Genomic DNA, 20,145 nt, shown 5'->3' on the forward strand with positions numbered 1-20,145 from the left:
GAGACCCCACTACAGGGAATGGCAGCATTAAGTTGAGGAATCCGATGATCTCTGACCAGTAGGACCGGATATGTGGACACATCCATACCATATGCCAGAAGTCAGCTGGTGCATGAGAACATTTCGGGCATGCAGGTTCCGATATGTATTTCATTTTAAATAAACGCTGAGGTGTCAGATACGCCTGGTGGATATAGTACAACTGGATGAGCTTGTTATTGGCAGCAGGTGATACATGCAAGTGTGATTGCAGTAGGTCTTCAATAGTGTCCTCCGTCAGAGATGGAATTAGCTGAGACCACCTGGAAACAATCGGCAACGGGGCCGCATTAGCCTTCTGTTCAAGCAGATGAGCGTAAATAGTAGATATCAGACCTCTGGGGCCCTGTGAATGGACCACCCCAATGAGCGGATAGGAGGAGATGGGCTGACGCTGTCCCGGAAACTGTGTAGCAAGGAGGTGACGCAACTGTAGATATCTGAAGAAGTGTTGTCGAGGAAGCTGAAATTTTTCCTGCATTTGTTCAAAAGACAGAAATATATTATTTTCATACACCTCTCCAAGCACTGTAATACCCACATTAATCCAGTATGCGGCATTCGGGTACCTAACCAGGGAGTCAAGCACCATATTTTGCCACAGAGGAGTTTCCGCGGGGATGTCCGAAAAATTTGAAATAGTCATAGCCACTTTCCAAACTCCCCTTGCCACTCGACAGACAGGCAGTAAAGAGGACCCTGGTACTCCCTGATGAAACAACACCGGCCACAGTGATTCATGCGCAGAATAGTCCAGTAACATGCCCTCAAGGCCCGGAGGGCAATTGGCTTGAGTCCAGGCGCCAAGGTATTTGAGTTGGCCAGCCAAATAGTATAGATAAATGTCCGGGAGTGCGATACCGGCCATCTCGTTCGGTCTTTGTAGCTTCTGTAAGGCCAGTTTTGACCTAGACCTTCCCCATATAAAGGAAATGATGTGAGACTCCAGTTGTCGGAAGAAGGACTTTGGTATAGGAGTGAAGATATGTTGTAGAATATAAAGACTCTTCGGAAGTATCACCATTTTAATCAGATTAATTCGCCCCATGACCGACAAGGGAAGGGCTGCCCAGGTCTTAAACTTTTCTCTGGAAACGGTCAATAGAGGATACACATTGAGTTGTAGGGAAAGAGCCGCTTTTCTGGCAATATGTATGCCCAGGTATTTAAAATGATCAACTACAGCAAGACCTTCTCTCGTGGAGCCCACAGGCTCGTGGAGCCCACTTGTATCAGCGTGAGCTCTGGCTCGGGTGCAGGCGGGACATCCTGTTGTTCTCTCTCTGGTGAGGGAGGCGGCAAGGAAGAAGAAGCGCCGGCGCCATCTTGAGGAGCAGCGCGAGCAAACTCCTTCAGCTTCTCTGCAGCCAGGGATTGCCGTGTGCGGTTCATACTACCCTCTTTTCGTCGGCGGGATCGTCTGCTGGCTCTGCGAAATTGTAGCGGAATGTCAGCAGGATAAAGGTAGGGAAATCGGGACTGAGAGCGGAGCTCCTAGAGCATGCGACTGGTCCTGTCGGCAGTTGGCCACGCCCCCCGAGCTTTTTCCATTTTAACTTCTTTCAGTGATTTTTGAGTCATTCATGCTTTTTTTTCCGGATGAAACAACACCCATGGTGCTGCATTGTGGTTACATGGGGAATGGTTATATAACATATAAATCAGTATACTTATCACTTAGATTCCTCTAAATCTAGATCTAATAATTGCAAAAAGGTTATATTTCAGGATGAAAGAGGGACAGAGGCATTTAGGTGACAAGTAATATAATGTCCCTCCAAAAGATACAACACCAGGAATGTATTCATGAACAACAAGCACCAGTTTTGTATATGACACTAGTAAGGAGATTCACTAGCTTCTGCTGCAGGCCTCGGATGAAGCCCGCACTTTTTGTGAATTCTTGACTGCGGTTGCTATAGGTTGCCAGGAAACTGTATAGGAAATAAATCTCTGTACAGGTGCACAGAGCGTTTCTTCCTTTTCAGGTCCCCGAGTGGTCTATGACCAGCGCTGCCACTTTAATTTTTAATTAGTAATATTAATTTTTATTTTAATAAATACATTTTTATTAATTGATCTTGAATTCCATGTCCATGTGCCTTTTGAGCGCTTGTAGTATATGTTTGTCCGATTGCATTTTGTGTGGCACTCAATCTTTCTATTTTCCATGCACGTCAAGATCTGGGCATTCAGCCTAATTTCTGCACTTTTGGGTATGTTTCTATTTTTAAAGGACATCAATAGTTTAGTAGAGACCAAAAATACTCATCATGCTCTTGGTCACAAGAGCGTTGTATTTTCATGAATGATGGTACACTTCTTTAGTAGATCGTACATCTATTTGCTAAATATATTGTTGGTCACAAGTTTTGTATCCCGAAAAACAAAGTTGAACATTTAAGCACAATGTAATAGTTATGTTATAGTTATGAAGTACAGTGGTGGCTTTGCCAATGACTTCTCTATTTACTCCCTGTAGATGCTGGAAGAGATGATGAGACAAGTAGACTCTGATGGCAATGGCATGGTTTCCTATGAGGAGTGGCTGAAAGGAGGACTTACAACAGTGCCTCTACTGGTGCTGCTAGGAATGGAAGTTGTGAGTTTACTTTTCGGTTTCTGATTTGTATGCACTACTCATGAATACTGAATGGAAGTTTGCCTTAAAGAGAAATTCTAATGAAAAATGGCCAATAGTATTCAGTTAGTTTCCTTACGTACATGTACAATCAAAGAGTGTCGTAGAGGTTTTCTACACGGGAAGTGGCCATCAATGTAAAATTATGTGATGATATCTTTAAGCTGATTGGAGCTATTGTTTCACAGACAGGTCTATAAATGTAATGACCCATTTACACAGGCTAAAGATCGGGCAAATAAGCATTCATATAAACGCTTATTCCCGATCATTGCCCTGTGCAAACAGGGCAACGATCAGCAGATGAACAAGCAAGCGCTCATTCATCTGCTGATCCTCTAATTTATGAGGTCAATAAAAGTGTCACTAGTCGGCAGCACAGGGAGATATACAAATGTAGACATCTTGATCTGGACTCTTAGCGCATTAAATACACAGTTTCAAGAAACTTTAACTTGAATTTTTCAATGGCTTTCGTTGTGTTCTATCACGCTGCAGCAAGTTATCAGAGTCCAGATAAACATGGCTACATCTGTACTGACAACATATTGGAAATGTATGTGGACAAAAAATCCTAATAACTATCGATCACCCTGATACATAACCAATCACTGCTCCTTGTGAAAGGGGCAAACGAGCGCGGATCAATGAGCTGTCTTGTCGATGGGCGCTTGTTTCTACGAAAACACCGAAAAAGGCCATACTTGCAAATGGACACAGCCAGGTCAGAAACGCTGATGGAGTGTGAGCAGGTGCTTTAAATAATAATAGCCACTCCCACTAGTCTTGAGGGGAGTGGTGTGTGGTGCATGGGATGTGTAGTAAGAAATAATAAATGAATAGTGTGTGTGCAAGTGTAATACTATAAGTGAAATATAGGGGGCAGTAATGAGTGAAGTGCCTCAATAGAAATAAATGGATAATGGGGTGCAAGTGTGTGAAACATGGAGGGATAGTGTATACGTTATGAGGCACAACGTGTATAGCCAGGTAGAAGCCTATTTGTGACGCCTTGATAATTCATAGAGCGGGCTACCCTGCTTGCTATGCCAAACAACAACACACCGATGTCGGGCCGTGTAAAGGTCCCTAAGGGTAATGGCATATGTGCAGGCTGAAAAATACGAGGCTGATTTAAAGAGAAAATCGTCTGAATCCAGGCATATTTGGAGCTAGTTTTCAAAGCAATTTTGATATTTGCAAGTATATTTTGAGGCATTTTTTTCAAGTCCATTTTAAAGTGTCAATTGGAAGCTCGTAATACACGTCGATAAGGGACATGCCACTTCTTTTTTCTGAAGTGTATTTTTACGAGGCGTTTTTAATTTAGTAGCGTAAAAAAAAACGGCTCGTATTTACTACAGTGTATTTCTCATTGAAATCGATGGTAAGCGGTTTGCAGGCATATTTGAAGTGTATTTCAGAACGTAATACGAGCCTTTTACAGTCAGAAATATTCCGGAAAATTGTTTTGTATTTCACTTATCATTCACAGAATATAAAGGATGATGGGCAGCATTTGTGGCGTCTGAAGCATTTTAACCGCCCGGTGTACTGCAATGTTTGTGAAGCTCTGCTCTTTGGGGTCAGGAAGCAAGGCCTGTGCTGCTCTTGTAAGTATGAAGATCCTTTATAGTAACCGCAGATGGGTGGTTTATTGTTGTAACTGCAAACACCAGAAGTAATTGTAATGACAGAACTAACCAATATAAAAAAAATCATTTGTGCAGTCTGAGAAAAAAAAATAGAGGATTTGTTGTTTTGGCATATTTTGAAACTTCGCAAATTGTGCTAACAGCATAGAAAATTAGGAAACTTGAATGTTCAGCGTCTGTTTGATTCAGACTCCTACTGTTAATCGTTTTGTAAAATATATTTGTTTAATGATGGAAATTGGTCTCTTAATGTTTTAATGTCAAGAAATTCTGAACCCACTTAAAGAGGCTCTGTCACCAGATTTTGCAGCCCCTATCTGCTATTGCAGCAGATAGGCGCTGCAATGCAGATTACAGTAACGTTTTTATTTTTAAAAAACGAGCATTTTTGGCCAAGTTATGACCATTTTTGTAGGTATGCAAATGAGGCTTGCAAAAGTACAACTGGGCGTGTTTAAAAGTAAAAGTACAACTGGGCGTGTATTATGTGCGTACATCGGGGCGTGTTTACTACTTTTACTGGCTGGGCGTTCTGATGAGAAGTATCATCCACTTCTCTTCAGAACGCCCAGCTTCTGCCTGATCACTACTGTGACGTCACTCACAGGTCCTGCATCGTGTCAGACGAGCGAGGACACATCGGCACCTGAGGCTACGGTTGATTCTGCAGCAGCATCAGCGTTTGCAGGTAAGTAGCTACATTGACTTACCTGCTAACGCCGAGGCTGCTGCAGAATCAACTGAAGCCTCTGGTGCCGATGTGTCCAACACGATGCAGGACCTGTGAGTGACGTCACAGATCTGCACTGTCAGAAGCTGGGCGTTCTGAAGAGAAGTGGATGATACTTCTCATCAGAACGCCCAGCTAGTAAAAGTATTAAAAACGCCCCGATGTACGCACATAATACACGCCCAGTTGTACTTTTACTTTTAAACACGCCCAGTTGTACTTTTACAAGCCTCATTTGCATAACTACAAAAATGGTCATAACTTGGCCAAAAATGCTCGTTTTTTAAAAATAAAAACGTTACTGTAATCTACATTGCAGCGCCTATCTGCTGCAATAGCAGATAGGGGTTGCAAAATCTGGTGACAGAGCCTCTTTAACTTTATCACCATGTTACAGGACCCTTTCTACATAGCGGTACTCTGTGGGGCAACTATTATCCATATGGAAGGTCTTGTTTCGCCAGTTCAAAGAAACACATCCCCACTTCTCAACACTGCTGTCTGCCCCTTTACCTAAGTAAAAACCAAAAGGGTGTTTGGGAAGTAGACTCTTATTATTATTATTTCAGTTACTTATATAGCGCCAACATATTACGCAGCGCTGTATAGAGGTCCTCTTTTACTGTCCCCATTGGGGCTCACAATCTAAATGCTTGCAACTAGATGGCCCCTTTCAAAGGGTTGTCTGGTTTCAACAAATGAATGTGATTGTGAAATGAAATGTGATACTTAAGGTATACAATTTTCCAATATACTTTCTGCATTAATTCATCATGGTTTTCAAGATCTCTGCTTGTTATTCAGTAGGAACGATCATTGTTTACTTCCAGTGGATAGAATTCTGTTCATGGTCATGTGATGGACACAGGTGCACGGCTCTGTACAGTATATGTATCCGATCTGTGTTTTTTAACGACCCCAGTACCTGTGTGTCTGTCACATGACCATGGACAGAATTGTATCCACTGGAAGTAAACAATGATCGTTCCTACTGAATAACAGAGAAAGCGGAGATCTTGAAAACCATGAGGAATTAGTGCAGAAAGTAGACTGGAAAATTTGTATAACTTTTAGTTATAAGACAAGCAACATTAATTTGCTGAAACCGGAATACCCCTTAAAATAAAGGAAACAAATAATTACAAAAACAAAGGTTTATTGTGTAAATAAGTACACTAGTTTTTTTTACATCAATGAGTAAGGAACACACGTATGTGTAAAATCTACATTTTTCTCTGCAGTCTGTAAGTTTACTGTTCATGAACGCTGTGCTCGTAAGGCACCGAATAACTGCATCAGCACGTATGCCAAGTCCCGCAAAGATGCCAGTGTAAGTGTCATGACTGTAGCCCAGTTTCACTCAGTATGCTACCATTGCTTGTATGTTTTCTAACTCCGTTGCCATGTCCTTGTCTTATCTGTTGGCATTTACTTTCATTCTCCCATCACTGTGTTTTTTGTAGTTACCAAGAGACTTAACTTACTCTATTTATGTTCATCTGGCTAAACAATGTTAATGTTACTTCTACTGCCACAGGAACAGACTCACATATGGGTGAGAGGGGGCTGTGAGGCCGGCAAGTGTGACAAATGCCAGAAAAAGATAAAAAGCTTTCAGAGTCTAACTGGTCAGCGCTGTGTCTGGTGCCATACAAAGGTAACAATGCTGCTGTACTAAATGTTTAGAAGTAATGAGTATACTTATTAGATTCATGCCGGGGAACCGAATACATTTTAGGGGCTACTCTCATATAATATACTGTACGTGTGACTGTACATTCATATGGCAAATCATAGTGAAAGTGAAGCTCCACCTTTGGAAATAGTATAATAAGGAGTTGCATTCCTCCAAAGCAGAATTATCCCTTTAGGCTGGGATTACATTGTGCATTTTTGTTGTGTTTTTGTTGCGATTCTGAAATGTGTTTGAGGGCTTATTCCCACGAACGTAAAATACGTCCATGCTACGCGCGTGATTATCTGCAGCCATTTTTTAAAGTTACAGAGATTAAATTGAGGACAGCTGCAGTGTAAATCACTGGAAGAAAATCACAGTCACATAGTGCGAAATCTATTCATCATAACATTCTGTAATGACTGCTCCAAGGAGAGAAAAAAAACAGCCTCTTGGTAAAAGAAGCTCTTGAAGGCTGGGTTCACACTGAGTTTTTTGCAGGCAGAAAATCTGCCTCAAAATTCAGTTTGGAATTTTGAGGCAGATTTTGCTATGCCTGCACGACAATTTTCGCTGCGTTTTTCACCCGCGGCCATTGAGCGCGGCCATTGAGCAAAATACGCTTCTTCTGCCTCCCATTGATGTCAATGGGAGGTCAGAAGCGTAAACGCCCGAAGATAGGGCATGTCTCTTCTTTTTCCCACGAGCCGTTTTTTCCGCTCGCGGGAAAAAAACGCCTCCGCCTCCCAATGAAATCAATGGGAGGCATTTTCGACCGTTTTTTGGCACATTTTCTGACGTGATTTCCGCGTTAAAAAACTTGTCAAAAATCTCTGTGTGATCTCCCCCTTAGCTGTATTTATTGCTCTGTTGGATCAGTTCTATATGATAACATGTTACTTTTCCTGTATTTGTTAAATAAGAAACTAAATGGATGCCTTAAAAATCTTTCCCAGCGAAAGTTTTCAATAGGGAAGGCGAAGTATTTAATTTACTGTAGATTCTCCTACATCCTGTGGGAAAAAAAACCTTTGATGATCCCTAATGTTTGCTGTTTTACATTACACTTAGTAATACAGTTTGATTAAATCTAGATACACTAATACATTTTATTTCAGGTTCACGATGAATGTGTTTCCATGATTCCTCCTAAGTGTGACGGTGGTGTCTTGCGGGACCACATATTACCTCCTTCCTCTATTTATCCTGTAATCTTGGTAGGTTTATTAATAGATATTAATAGATTCTACAATTTCTATCGTGGTTATTTTGCATCTAATCAAAAATAAAAAATAACGAACGTGTAAAATCTGATGTAAATATAAGTCCTTAACCCCTTCCTTCACCATGACATAACTTTATGTCATGGCATGGGGAGAGAAGTATGAAGCCCACTCCATATGCTGCGAGTGCTGTGTATTACAGCTGACACCTTGCACTAGCGGCCAGCTTTGGAGATAACTTTGATCCTGACCGTATAACTAGTTATATACTGCGGTCAATAGCAAACGCGGCATCTAAGCCGTTAGACAAAGGGATGGCCCCTCTGTCATCCCATCGACCTCCCCCCCCCCCTCGCCCACACACACACACACTATGCCATCTTTAAAAAAAGATATATATTCCCCTAAAGTAATGTAAAAAATATTACATCATTTCATTATTGCTCAGTTATATGATTTATATTCTTCCAGGTGGCAGACAATATTTTTGTCATAGCAGCTCTAACAGGTTTTGTTGCCCATCTTTCCCAAGCTACTAAACATCAGTAATCCAGTGATACACGTCTCATATTGCTGCATAACTAGTCCGATTTCCCGTTCAATACTCTAGAAGAGCTGTGTGCCAGCCGCTGTGAAAGTTGTAATGAACGCTGTTTACAGAAAAAGATATAACTAAGGAGCAACTAAATACAATACTAAACAGTTTGACAAAAGAGCAGTGTCTTATTTTTTTCTAGATACACATTTATATAGCTCATCTTTTCATTTACCGATACCTTAGTTTACTGCATATTTCTTAACTTTCATACTTCACATATGTTTTCCTTATTGTGTAAATATTTTGTTTACTGTTTTGTCATGAATTTATTACTAATTTACTGCTCTCTCATACCCAGGAACGACAGAACAGCCAGAAGAATCTTATTGCTGCCTCAGAAGAAACGGCACAGAGTTTCAGTACAGCAGAAGGACAGGCATTACGGGTAAATTCCTGTCGGCCAGGTGATCATCTAATCTCCGTGGGTCCCGCTTCAGTTATTATAGCTAGGTGAAGCCTCAAACATTTCCCTGCAGTCGCTGCATTTGTGGCTTTACATGTGGGCCATTTGTTTGTAATGCATGGATGCGCGGGAACAGCTAGCGTAGGATCCTCCTTTACAAAGGGGCACTTTACCGCCTTATATGGGGGAAGTCTCGAGCAGGGAACCACTCTCTATGACGTCCATATGCCCTAATAAAGCATATCGACAGGGATTGTCTTCATTAAACAGCACATTTAAATCTGCAAACATTTGTACAATTTACAATATTTATTATTTTTTCAGATTGTACCAATTTTAGAAACACACCCTTTACTTGTCTTTGTCAATCCGAAGAGTGGAGGAAAACAGGGTGAGAGGTGAGTACATACTAATCACTATATAATAACATATGTGTGTGTGTGTGTGTATACAGTTTGAGAATATAGAGAGATAATAACCCGCGCAACCTTGTAAAGTTGATATAAACCACCAAGAATAAGTTTGAACTCCCTACTAGTTGCTTAGAATATGTGAAATATTGAAGTTCCCATCTGAAATCCTCCAGCATTCCTTGGCATATAAAGGTGGAGATGCTCTTAAAAAATACAATGGAGAGAAAAATAACAAATTGTTTTATTAAAACTTTTAGTGAAAATAAATAATAGTGAATACACTGTCATGGTCCATGAGATAATCGTGCCAGTCTGGAAATGTTTCTAACAGGCTATTGAAGAAATTGATCACAATTTTTTTTATATATATCCCTATAAATACATGTATTTCAGCCAATATTCAAAGGTATATGTTAAAATCCATCTTATATAAATCCAATTTATATACAATTTCTATGTAAAAAAAACTTGTGTATAATGCTGAATGTCTCTCTTATTCACTCCAGAGTTCTTCGCAAGTTCCAGTATCTTCTAAACCCTCGACAAGTGTATAATCTACTTAAAGGGGGTCCTGCACCAGGGTAAGAAAAGAAAGGGAAATGTATACATTTTTAAGAAGTAATACATTAAAGATGTTTACCCTGAAACACAGTATTCAGCTGGCACCTGGTGGCTGGGAGGTGTATGCATGGGCATATTTTCTTTCCATATTTGTCTTTGGAAGATATGAAGTCAGTTAACCCAGCCATTACTTTTTCAGGAAAGGATATGTAATAACAGTCTTTGGGGGAAAACCCCTTTTACACTATGGATCCTATTTTGTAACTGTAGATTTACTCTTATTTTTCACCAGTCTCAATTTCTTCCGGGATGCTCCAAATTATCGGATTTTAGTGTGTGGCGGGGATGGTACTGTTGGATGGATTTTGGATGCCATTGGTAAGAGAAAGCGATTGTGGGGCTTTTTCGTGGGTGAAAAAACATTTTATTTATTAATACCAATACTAACTCTCCCATTACTTGTGTCTATAGGTACATAACCAAACAAAATCACAATACCCAAAAAGAGAAAGAGCAAATGCAGACATCAAGTTAGGGTGGATTTAAACGAACGTGTGCGTTTTGCGCGCGTGGCAGGTGAGCGACAGCTCCGTCTATCATGTTCATATGGATGCGTGGCTGCGTGATTTTCGAGCAGCCGCCAACATTATGACACTCCGTTTGGATGTTTGTAAACAGAAAAGCACGTGGTGCTTTTCTGTTTACATTCATTCTTTTACTGCTGTTGCGCGAATAACGCACGTCCCACGGAAGTGCTTCCGTGTGGTGCGCGTCATGTTCACGCACCCATTGACTTCAATGGGTGCGTGATGCACGAAAAACGCCAAAATATAAAACATGTCGCAAGTTTTACGCAGCGGACTCAGGCTGCGCAAAACTCACGGACTGTCTGCACTGCCCCATAGACTTGCATAGGTCCGTGCGACCCACGTGAAAACCACGCGGGTTGCACGGGCGTATAGCACGTTCGTGTAAATCCGCCCTAACATTGGAAGAGTACATATTTCCATTTACAAATTATATAAAAGTTGTCTTTAAAATAGTGAGCCAGCTTTATTTAGATTTTTTTCTGGGTTGGCATTGGATAAAGTTGTGATGTGACCTTATGATATCCGTCTGACCCAGATATTCCTACTCACCTAAAACTATCTATGTTTATTTTTAACAAAATTTTTTTAATAAACACAAAAAAAAATTGTAAGCCAGAGCCTAAAAAAACCTGCAATGTATGGTTCAGAGATTGCGCTTACACCCAGCACTGGATCGGGAGGCGACCCAAAAGGTCCACTGCTGATAGTAATGTAAATTATGTTTGATAGTTGGGGAGTCTGTTACAGACTTTTCCTTGGGGCCCAGGAGCTTCAAATGACACCTCTGTACTATACTTGATCTATAAGTGGAATAAATTCTTTATCTCCTTCTGTATTCATTTCTCACAAAGTGTGATGAAGGGTCAGATCCAGAGCATCTACTACTTTGATATTAATTTTACAAATGCTTTATCAAGGGGTGCAGTGCTAAGATTCTTGACCTGGATCGAAATCACTTCCATCAATATTATTTTTAGAAGTGGAATAATGAAATAATCAGGGACACGATACTGCGCTCCACTGTGACACAGAACGTCATGATGTGTGGCCATGATCACACAATGGAAGCGAGATGACTGATATAACCGTAGAACAGACACTTGCACATTGAGTTCTCTTTAACATACACCCATAATGTAAGCAATTGTGTCAACTACATCAAGAAACGCATACTACATTTGTGTATACTGTCTAATTCCATTTTATCTTTCCTAGACAAAGCTAACCTTCCACAAAGGCCACCTGTAGCTGTGCTGCCCCTGGGTACTGGGAATGACCTTGCTCGATGTCTTAGATGGGGAGGTGGTGAGTATCTTTAGTGTTTAGTTTGCCACACATGCAGGTCATTTGTTAAAAAACAGCCAGAAGTACTACCAACTGGTTGAAGGGCGCAGCTGATGTTTTATCAATTTCGAATATTGAGTTTAAATAAAACTTCAACCTCATTAAAAGTAATGTATTATTTTATGTGTGTTTACTTGTCATTTATATTCTGCATATATACTAAATCATCCGCTTTTTATTAGAGACAGTCATCTAGTAGCGTCAGAAAAGCAGCAATTTGTTGTGGCATAGATTCCACTTGGTTACTTAATAATTCTGCAGGAATATTGGCTCATACGGACAGGATAGCTTCTCGCGGTTGCCGCTAAATTATCCTTCTGCCATACTAGAAACAGCTGCCAGGAATAGATAAAATAGGCTGGCCACAATGCTTTGGTAGCCCTACTGTTCAAACATCCATCCACAGGTAATAGTGGTTTCGAGGGTGTGGCAAGAAAACATTCCCCACCTCCAGTAGCCTGAACTGTTGACAACTGACATGAAGGGTTCATCGATTTTATGCTGTTTGTTCTAAATTCTAACCCTTCCATTAGCGTGGTGCACTAGATATCTGGATTTATCTGATCAGGTGATGTTTTTCCATTGCTCAGTGATCCAATTTTTGCACTCTTTTTTCCCACTGGTGTCTTGCCTTTCTGTTTACCTTAAATAACAATGGCACTCTACCTGGTTAAGAAGAAAAAAAACCATTGCGACATGATTCTGTGAACGCCAAGACTACCACATATATATTATATATATTATATATATATATATATATATATATATATATATATATATATATATATATATATATATATATACATATACATATAAATCTGCATTAGTGCGGAATCTACTTACAATAGTAAGGTTCTTATCGCACATTTTGATCAAATTGTGTGAGCCCACCTGCCATTACAAGGCGAACCTCTATGAGGTGGGTCCCTAACTTAAAAATAGGTAGGAAACCACTTTACTCTAATTAAAAGCAGCCTTGGGCAAATGGGAGGAATGCTAGACGAAAAAGGAGGCAGTCACCACCTCCATGCAGAACATGCAAAAACACAAAAGACAAAGTATTGGTCTGCACATCCTAACAAAATGAAAAATGTACAGGTGCACGTACGCTGCGACCATAAGTACTACATGTAAAGAAGAAAAAAACATTGCGACAGCACTCTGCGAACTGTCCCACCTCATAGAGTTTCGCCTTGTCGTGATGGGTGGGCCCACACAATTTCATCAAAATGTGTGCTAAGAACTATATTGTATTAGGTAGTCTTTGCATTCTTTACATGTAGTATTTACGGCCACAGTGTACGTGCACGTGTACATTTTTCATTTTGCTACGAGGTGCAAACCAATACCTTTGTTTTTTAATTTTTCTCTTTTGTGTTTTTGCATGTTCATAGAAAGGATGCCCTGGAGTTAGAAAAAATACAAAGAAGAGCAACAAAGCTAATAAGGGGCATGGAGAATCAAAGTTATGAGGAAAGATTAAAATAACTAAACCTATTTAGCCTTGAAAAAAGACGACTAAGGGGGGACATGATTAACTTCTATAAATATATTAATGGCACATACAAAAAATATGGTGAAATCCTGTTCCATGTAAAACCCCCCCAAAAAACAAGGGGGCACTCCCTCCGTCTGGAGAAAAAAAGGTTCAACCTGCAGAGGCGACAAGCCTTCTTTACTGTGAGAACTGTGAATCTGTGGAATAGTCACCGCAGGAGCTGGTCGCAGCAGGGACAGTAGATGGCTTCAAAAAAGGCTTAGATTATTTCCTAGAACAAAAAAATATTAGCTCCTATGTGTAGAAATTTTTTACTTCCCCTTTCCCATCCCTTGGTTGAACTTGATGAACGTGTCTTTTTTCAACCGTACGAACTATATAACTATATATGTTGTGCATGGAGGTGGTGACTGTCTCCTTTTTGGTCTAGCACTTCTTCCATTTGCCCAAGTCTGCTTTTAATTAGAGTAAAGCTGTTTCCTACCTAACCCCACTATATTCTGCAGGCTTAGACCAAGAACGAAGGTGTATTTTTAGCTTAGGGACCCACCACATAGAAGTTTGGCTTGTCGTGGTAGGTGGGCTTACACAATTTGATCAAAATGTGCGCTAAGAACCTCACTATTGTAAGTAGATTCAGCAGTAATGCATATATATATATATATATATATATGTGTGTGTATTAGGTAGTCTTGGCGTTCGCAGAGTCCTGTCGCAATGTTTTTTTCTTTTTTGATGTGGTATTTATGGTCCCAGCGTACGTGCACCTGTACATTTTTCATTTTGTTAGGATGTGCAGACCAAAACAGATGTAGCAGTCTTTATCGTGACTTTTAACGCATTAAATAAACAATGGCTAGATCTCTTATCTTGACTTTTTTCAATGGCTTTTGCTGTGTGATATCATGCTGCAGCAAGTTATCAGAATCAAGTTAAAGATGGCTACATCTGTACTTTTTTTTTTTTTTTTTACTCCACCTGGTTTTCTACTGTTGTAGCCCATCTGTGCTAAGGTACAATGAGTTGTGCTTTCGTACACATTAGTTGGAGCACCAGCGCTGTATTCGGCTGCAAGTTGCTTGACTTATGACTGCCACTGTTTGCCACAACGATTCTTGACATTCTCCTCTGACCCCTTTCGTTGACGATTTGTTGACGTCCACATGATCCCCTTTTGCCAGATGTTTTTCCTTAAACCCTTCCCAACATTTGTCGTATGGATACGTCATGGAAAACTAGTGCTTCCAGCATTTTGCTGTATCCATACGACAAATGCTGGGCACCGGCTCAGAAGCTGAGCCGGTGCCATCATCGCCGGATGTCAGTGGTATCTTACAGCTGACATCCGGCTATGATGGCGGGGACTGAAATTAGCTTCGATCCCCGCCATTAACCCCTTAAATGCAGCGCTCAAACGCGATCGCTGCATTTATGGTGTTTGCAGCTAGCAATTAAATTATCGGGGTTCCGGTGGCTGCAATGGCAACCGGAGGCCTAATACTAGCCTCCTGGTCTGCCTAGCACCGAAGCCGTTCAGGACACGCCCGGCGGAAGCGTGAACGACTTCTGTAGCCGCCGGCGAGATGGCGTCGGCTCAGGAGCTGAGCCGGTGTCATCAGTGGTGGATGTCAGCTGTATGTTACAGCTGACATCCACCTGTAACAGCAGGAACCGGAGCTAGCTCCGATCCCTGCCATTAACCCCTTCGATGCAGCGATCGAAAGCGATCTCTGCATCTTAGCAGTTGCTAGCAGATCGCCAGCCCTGACAGGCAATCAGGACTGGTGACTGCTGCTATGGCAACAGGAGACCCAATGGCCTCCTGCTCTTCCATTATAGAAGCTGATTAGGCCCCGCCGGGAGGCAAAGCCTAATCGGCTTGCTGTCAGTGAATAACTGACAGATCTAATACATTGCACTACGTAGGTAGCGCAATGTATTAGAAAAAAAAAATAATCAGTTTGGACCTCCGACCTTCGAGTCCCCTAGTGGAACTTGAAAAAAAAAGTGAAAAAAATAAGTTTGAAAACATAATAAAAGTTTCAAGTAATACAATAAAACACAATCGCCCCGTGTTCCATTATCAAGTCCTTTATTATTGAAAAAAAATAATAAACCATACGTATTTCGTATTGCCGCGACCGTAACGACCTGAGGTATAAAAATATTATATTATTTATTGCACTCGATGAACAGCGTAAAAATAAACCTTAAAAAACTATACCAGAATTTCTGTTTTTTGGTCACTTTCCCCTACAAATATTGGAATAAAAAGTGATCAAAAAGTCGCACGTATACAAAAATGGTACCTATAAGAACTATAGCTCGTCTCGCATAACACAAGCCATCATACAGCTCCATTGACTAAAAAGTCGTCGAAAGCAAAAATACATTCTTTTTACAAAAGTAATTTTATTGTGCAAAACGTTGTAAAACAAAAAATGTGCTATAAATTGGGTATTGCCGGAATCGTACTGACCCACAGAATAAAGTTAACATGTAATTTATAACGCGTAGTGAACCCTGTAGAAAAAAATACTAAAAAGAAACTATGCCAGAATTGCGGTTTTTTTGGTTACCTGGCCTCCTAAAAAATAGGATAAAAAGTGATCAAAAAGTCGCTTGTACCCCATACCACTACGTCTATAAAAAAAATAAATTTAGTTAAGGCTCCAATAAGTCAGGAAAGAAAAATATGCAGTTGTGCAGGTCTGAGGGGAACATTTCTTCTGTTTCAAGAGGCGATTTATCAAGGCCCTAAAATTAGGGAACCAGGAAGGGTAAGGCCCAAAATATATCTGCTGGAAGCGAGGGTGCCCGTATTATACCAGGACAACACTTTCCCAGCAAAATTCCCCAAACTGAAATGGTGCGGAGTGTGGACCAAAAGGGGGATAAGAAAGGACACCATTTATCAGTGTGTCACTAGCCTGTGCAGAAAGGATTGCTTCACAGCGTAACACACATCTATGGATCATTTTATTGTTTTTTTACCCCATTATTATACCACCTGACTATGCCCCTTATATACTCTGCCAAGCTTACATGTGCCTTCACATTATAAATGAAAAAAACAGCAATACTCAAACAAAACTACTACCAAGCAAAATCTGCCCTTCAAATGCCAAATGGCGCTCCCTCCCCTCTGAACCCTACAGCGTGCCCAAACAGCAGTTTATTTCCACATATATGGCATCGCCATACTCAGGAGAACCCTTTTAACAATTTTTGGGGTGTGTCTCTCCAGTGGCACAAGCTGGGCATGACATATTTGCCACTGAAATGGCATATCTAGCGAAAAATATAAATTTTTAATTTGCACCATCCGCAGCGCATTCATTTGTGGAAAAGACCTGTGGGGTGAAAATGCTCACTACACCCCTTAATAAATGCCTTGAGGGGTGTAGTTATCCAAAATCGGGTCACTTCTCAGGGATTTCTTTTATTATTTCACATCTGAGTCTCTGCAATTGTTAACCAATACTTTGGAAATCGCCAAATTAGGCCTCAATTTTACATGGTACTCTTTCACTCCTGAGCTCTATCAAATGTCCAGGCAAAATATTATGGTCCCATGTAGGGTGTTTCTAAAACCGGGAAACACAGCATAGTAATTAGAGAGCTGTCTTGTTATGATGGCACAAACTGGGCACCACATATTGGCATATCTATGGAAAAAAATCCCATTTTCACTTTGCAATATTGAGTGCACACTAATTTCTACAAAACACCTGCGGGGTTAACATGCTCACTACACCCCTAGGTGAATGCACTGAGGGGTGTAGTTTCCAAAAGGTGGTCACTTCTGGCGGGTTTCCACTGTTTTGGTCCCACAGGCGCCCAGAAACCAATCCAGCAAAATCTGCACTCCAAAAGTCAAATACCGCTCCTTCCCTTCTGAGCCCTACTGTGTGCCCAAACAGCAGTTTATGACCACTTATGGTGTATTGCTGTACTCTGGAGGAATTGCTTTACAAATGTTGGGTTCTTTTTTTCCTTTATTTGTTGAGAAAATGATTTATTTTTTTAACTAAATCTATGTCTTATTGAAGAAAAGGGTTTGTTTTTATTTTCACTGCCCAATTCTTATAAATTCTATGAAATACCTGTGGGGTCAAAATACTTACTACACCCCTAGATGAATTCCTCAAGGGGTGTAGTTTTTGGGCGTTTTCATTGTTTTGTCCCATCAGGTGATTTGCAAATGTGACATGGCCTCCACAAACCATTCCTGCTAAATGTGATCTCCCAAATAGTGCTCTTTCCCTTCTGAACCCTGCCGTGTTTCCAAACAGCCGTTTATGACCACTTGTGGGGTATTGTTTTACTTGGGAGAAATTGCTTTACAAATTTTCTGGTGCTTTTTCTCTTTCAGTCCTTGTGGAATTGAGAAGAAATTAACTAAACTAAAGATTTTCATTTTCAGGGCCTACTTCCAATAATTTCTGCAAAAAACCTGTGGGATCAAAATGCTCACTATACCCCTAGATAATTTCCTCAATGGGTGTAGTTTCCAAAATGGGGTTACTTGGGGATTTCCACTGTTTTGTCCCCTCAGGGGCTTTGTAAATGTGACATGGCCTCCGCAAACTATTCCTGCTAAATTTGAGCTCCAAAAGCCAAATGGCGCTCTATCCCTTCTAAGCCCTGCCGTGTGTCCAAACAGCTGTTTATTACCACATGTGTGGTATTGTTTTACTCGGGAGAAATTGCTTTACAAATTTTGTGGTGGTTTTTCTCCTTTAGTCTTTGTGGAAATTAGGAAAAAAGTCGCTAAACCTACATTTTCTTTGAAAAAAAGTTAGATTTTAATTTTCACGGCCTACTTCCAATAATTTCTGCAAAAAACCTGTGAGGTCAAAATGCTCACTATACCTCTAGATATTTTCCTTGAAGTGTGTAGTTTCCAAAATTGGGTCAATTTTGGTGTGGGGGATTTCCACTGTTTTGCCACCGCAAGAGCCCTTCAAACCTGACATGGTGCCTAAAATATATTCTAATAAAAATCCACTAGGTGCTCCTTTGATTCTGAGGCCTGTGCTTCAGTACATTACCACACTAGGGCCACATGTGGGATATTTCCCAAAACTGCAGAACCTGGGCAATAAATATTGAGTTGCATCTCTCTGGTAAAACTTTCTGTGTTACAAAAAAAAAAAATGGATTAAAAATTTAATTCTGCAAAAAATCTGAAATTTGTAAATTTCACCTCTACTTTGCTTTAATTCCTGTGAAATGTCTAAAGGATTAAGAAACTTTCTAAATGCTGTTTTGAATACTGAGGGGTGAAGTTTTTAAAATGGGGTGACTTTTATTGGGGATTTCTAATATATAAGGCCCTCAAAGCCACTTCACAACTGAACTGGCCCCTGTAAAAATAGCCTTTTGACATTTTCTTGAAAATGTGAGAAATTGCTGCTAAAGTTCAGTCTTGTAACATCCTAGAAAAATAAAAGGATGTTCAAAAAATGATGCCAATCTAAAGTAGACATATGGGGATGTTAATTAGAGACTATTTTGTGCGGTATAACTGCCTGTCTTACAAGAAGATACATGTAAATTCAGAAAAATACTCATTTTTGCAATTTTTCGCTAAATTTTGTTGTTTTTCACAATTAAATACTGAAGGTATTGAGCAAATCTTGCCAGTAACATAAAGTTCAATGTGTCACGAGAAAACAATTTTGGATAGGTAAAAGCATTCCGAAGTTATTACCACATAAAGTGAAACATTTCATATTTCAAAAATGAGGCTCTGTCAGGAAGGTCAAAAGTGGCCAAAAGGGGAAGGGGTTAATTACAACATTTTCGGATTCCAATCAACACTATTACACAGGAAAACCCCACAAGGTTGGCAGTTTTTTAAAATATTGGCATTGGCTAGTCTAGTACTGACGACCATGCTTCATTCAAAGTTGCTCAGATTGCTCGTTTTTCCCATTGTAATGTGGATTGACACTGAAACTGATCCACGGAAAACCTGCTCACTTGATTTTATGCTGCACCCCGAAGTCACATGTCTAATTTCCATACAGATAAGATCCAATTTTGAAAGGGCAGGTGTCTCTAATAAAGAGGCCAATCAGGGTATACAGATTTGTATTCACATGTTATCACATTCAATACAATGCAATTTTTTTTTCTCAGGGTATTTCGAATGTATATAGGATACCATTGTGGGTTTTTTCTATGTTTTCATAGAATTAATTTCAAGATACTTGAAATGGGTTTTATGTTAACTTGAGGCTGAACTGGGGAGAAAAAAAGTAAATGGTTAAAAAAAGGACAACTGAAATGTAAATAAACATCCGATAATAGGTATAATAGATTAGGGGGATACATGTGTACTTCATATGCACCCTTAATGATAGTGACTTGAATACTAGAGCTGACTATAGGGAGGCAGTTGTGTTTTCTGAAATTAACAAGCATGAATGAGTATTATGCTGGTCGAGTCTCAGATATGTATGTTTTTCTTTGCAGGATATGATGGCGAAAATCTAGTCAAAGTGTTGAAAGATATTGAAAGTAGTTCAATTTTATTGATGGACCGATGGAACATTGAGGTTATACCAGAGAACCCTGAGGAAAAAGGAGACCCTGTCCCATATGAGATAATCAATAACTACTTTTCCATCGGAGTGGTATGTACTGAGCATTTGGCACTGGTCAGCATTTTTTTTTTAAGGGACTGGTGGCTCCTCTAGCCAGCACTGAGACAAACAATATTGCAGAGAAAGACAGCAGTAGTGCAGATTCAGGTTATACTCCTGAA

At 40.2% G+C, this 20,145-nt stretch overlaps 1 protein-coding gene across 4 annotated transcripts in view; it reads left to right on the forward strand.

Moving 5' to 3' along the window:
* DGKA (diacylglycerol kinase alpha) overlaps positions 1 to 20,145 on the forward strand; it is a 184,822-nt gene that overhangs the window by 131,929 nt on the left and 32,748 nt on the right. For all 4 annotated transcript variants that reach the window (XM_075852117.1, XM_075852116.1, XM_075852118.1 and 1 more), the window contains 11 exons: positions 2,522 to 2,641; positions 4,176 to 4,293; positions 6,307 to 6,395; positions 6,603 to 6,722; positions 7,859 to 7,957; positions 8,860 to 8,946; positions 9,289 to 9,362; positions 9,884 to 9,958; positions 10,231 to 10,316; positions 11,744 to 11,833; positions 19,854 to 20,014. In XM_075852117.1, coding sequence (XP_075708232.1) covers positions 2,522 to 2,641; positions 4,176 to 4,293; positions 6,307 to 6,395; positions 6,603 to 6,722; positions 7,859 to 7,957; positions 8,860 to 8,946; positions 9,289 to 9,362; positions 9,884 to 9,958; positions 10,231 to 10,316; positions 11,744 to 11,833; positions 19,854 to 20,014 — 1,119 coding nt within the window. The remainder of the gene's footprint in view (positions 1 to 2,521; positions 2,642 to 4,175; positions 4,294 to 6,306; positions 6,396 to 6,602; positions 6,723 to 7,858; positions 7,958 to 8,859; positions 8,947 to 9,288; positions 9,363 to 9,883; positions 9,959 to 10,230; positions 10,317 to 11,743; positions 11,834 to 19,853; positions 20,015 to 20,145) is intronic.

The sequence above is a fragment of the Rhinoderma darwinii genome, chromosome 2, assembly GCF_050947455.1.
Source record: "Rhinoderma darwinii isolate aRhiDar2 chromosome 2, aRhiDar2.hap1, whole genome shotgun sequence".
In the NCBI taxonomy this organism is placed as follows: Eukaryota; Metazoa; Chordata; class Amphibia; order Anura; family Rhinodermatidae; genus Rhinoderma; species Rhinoderma darwinii.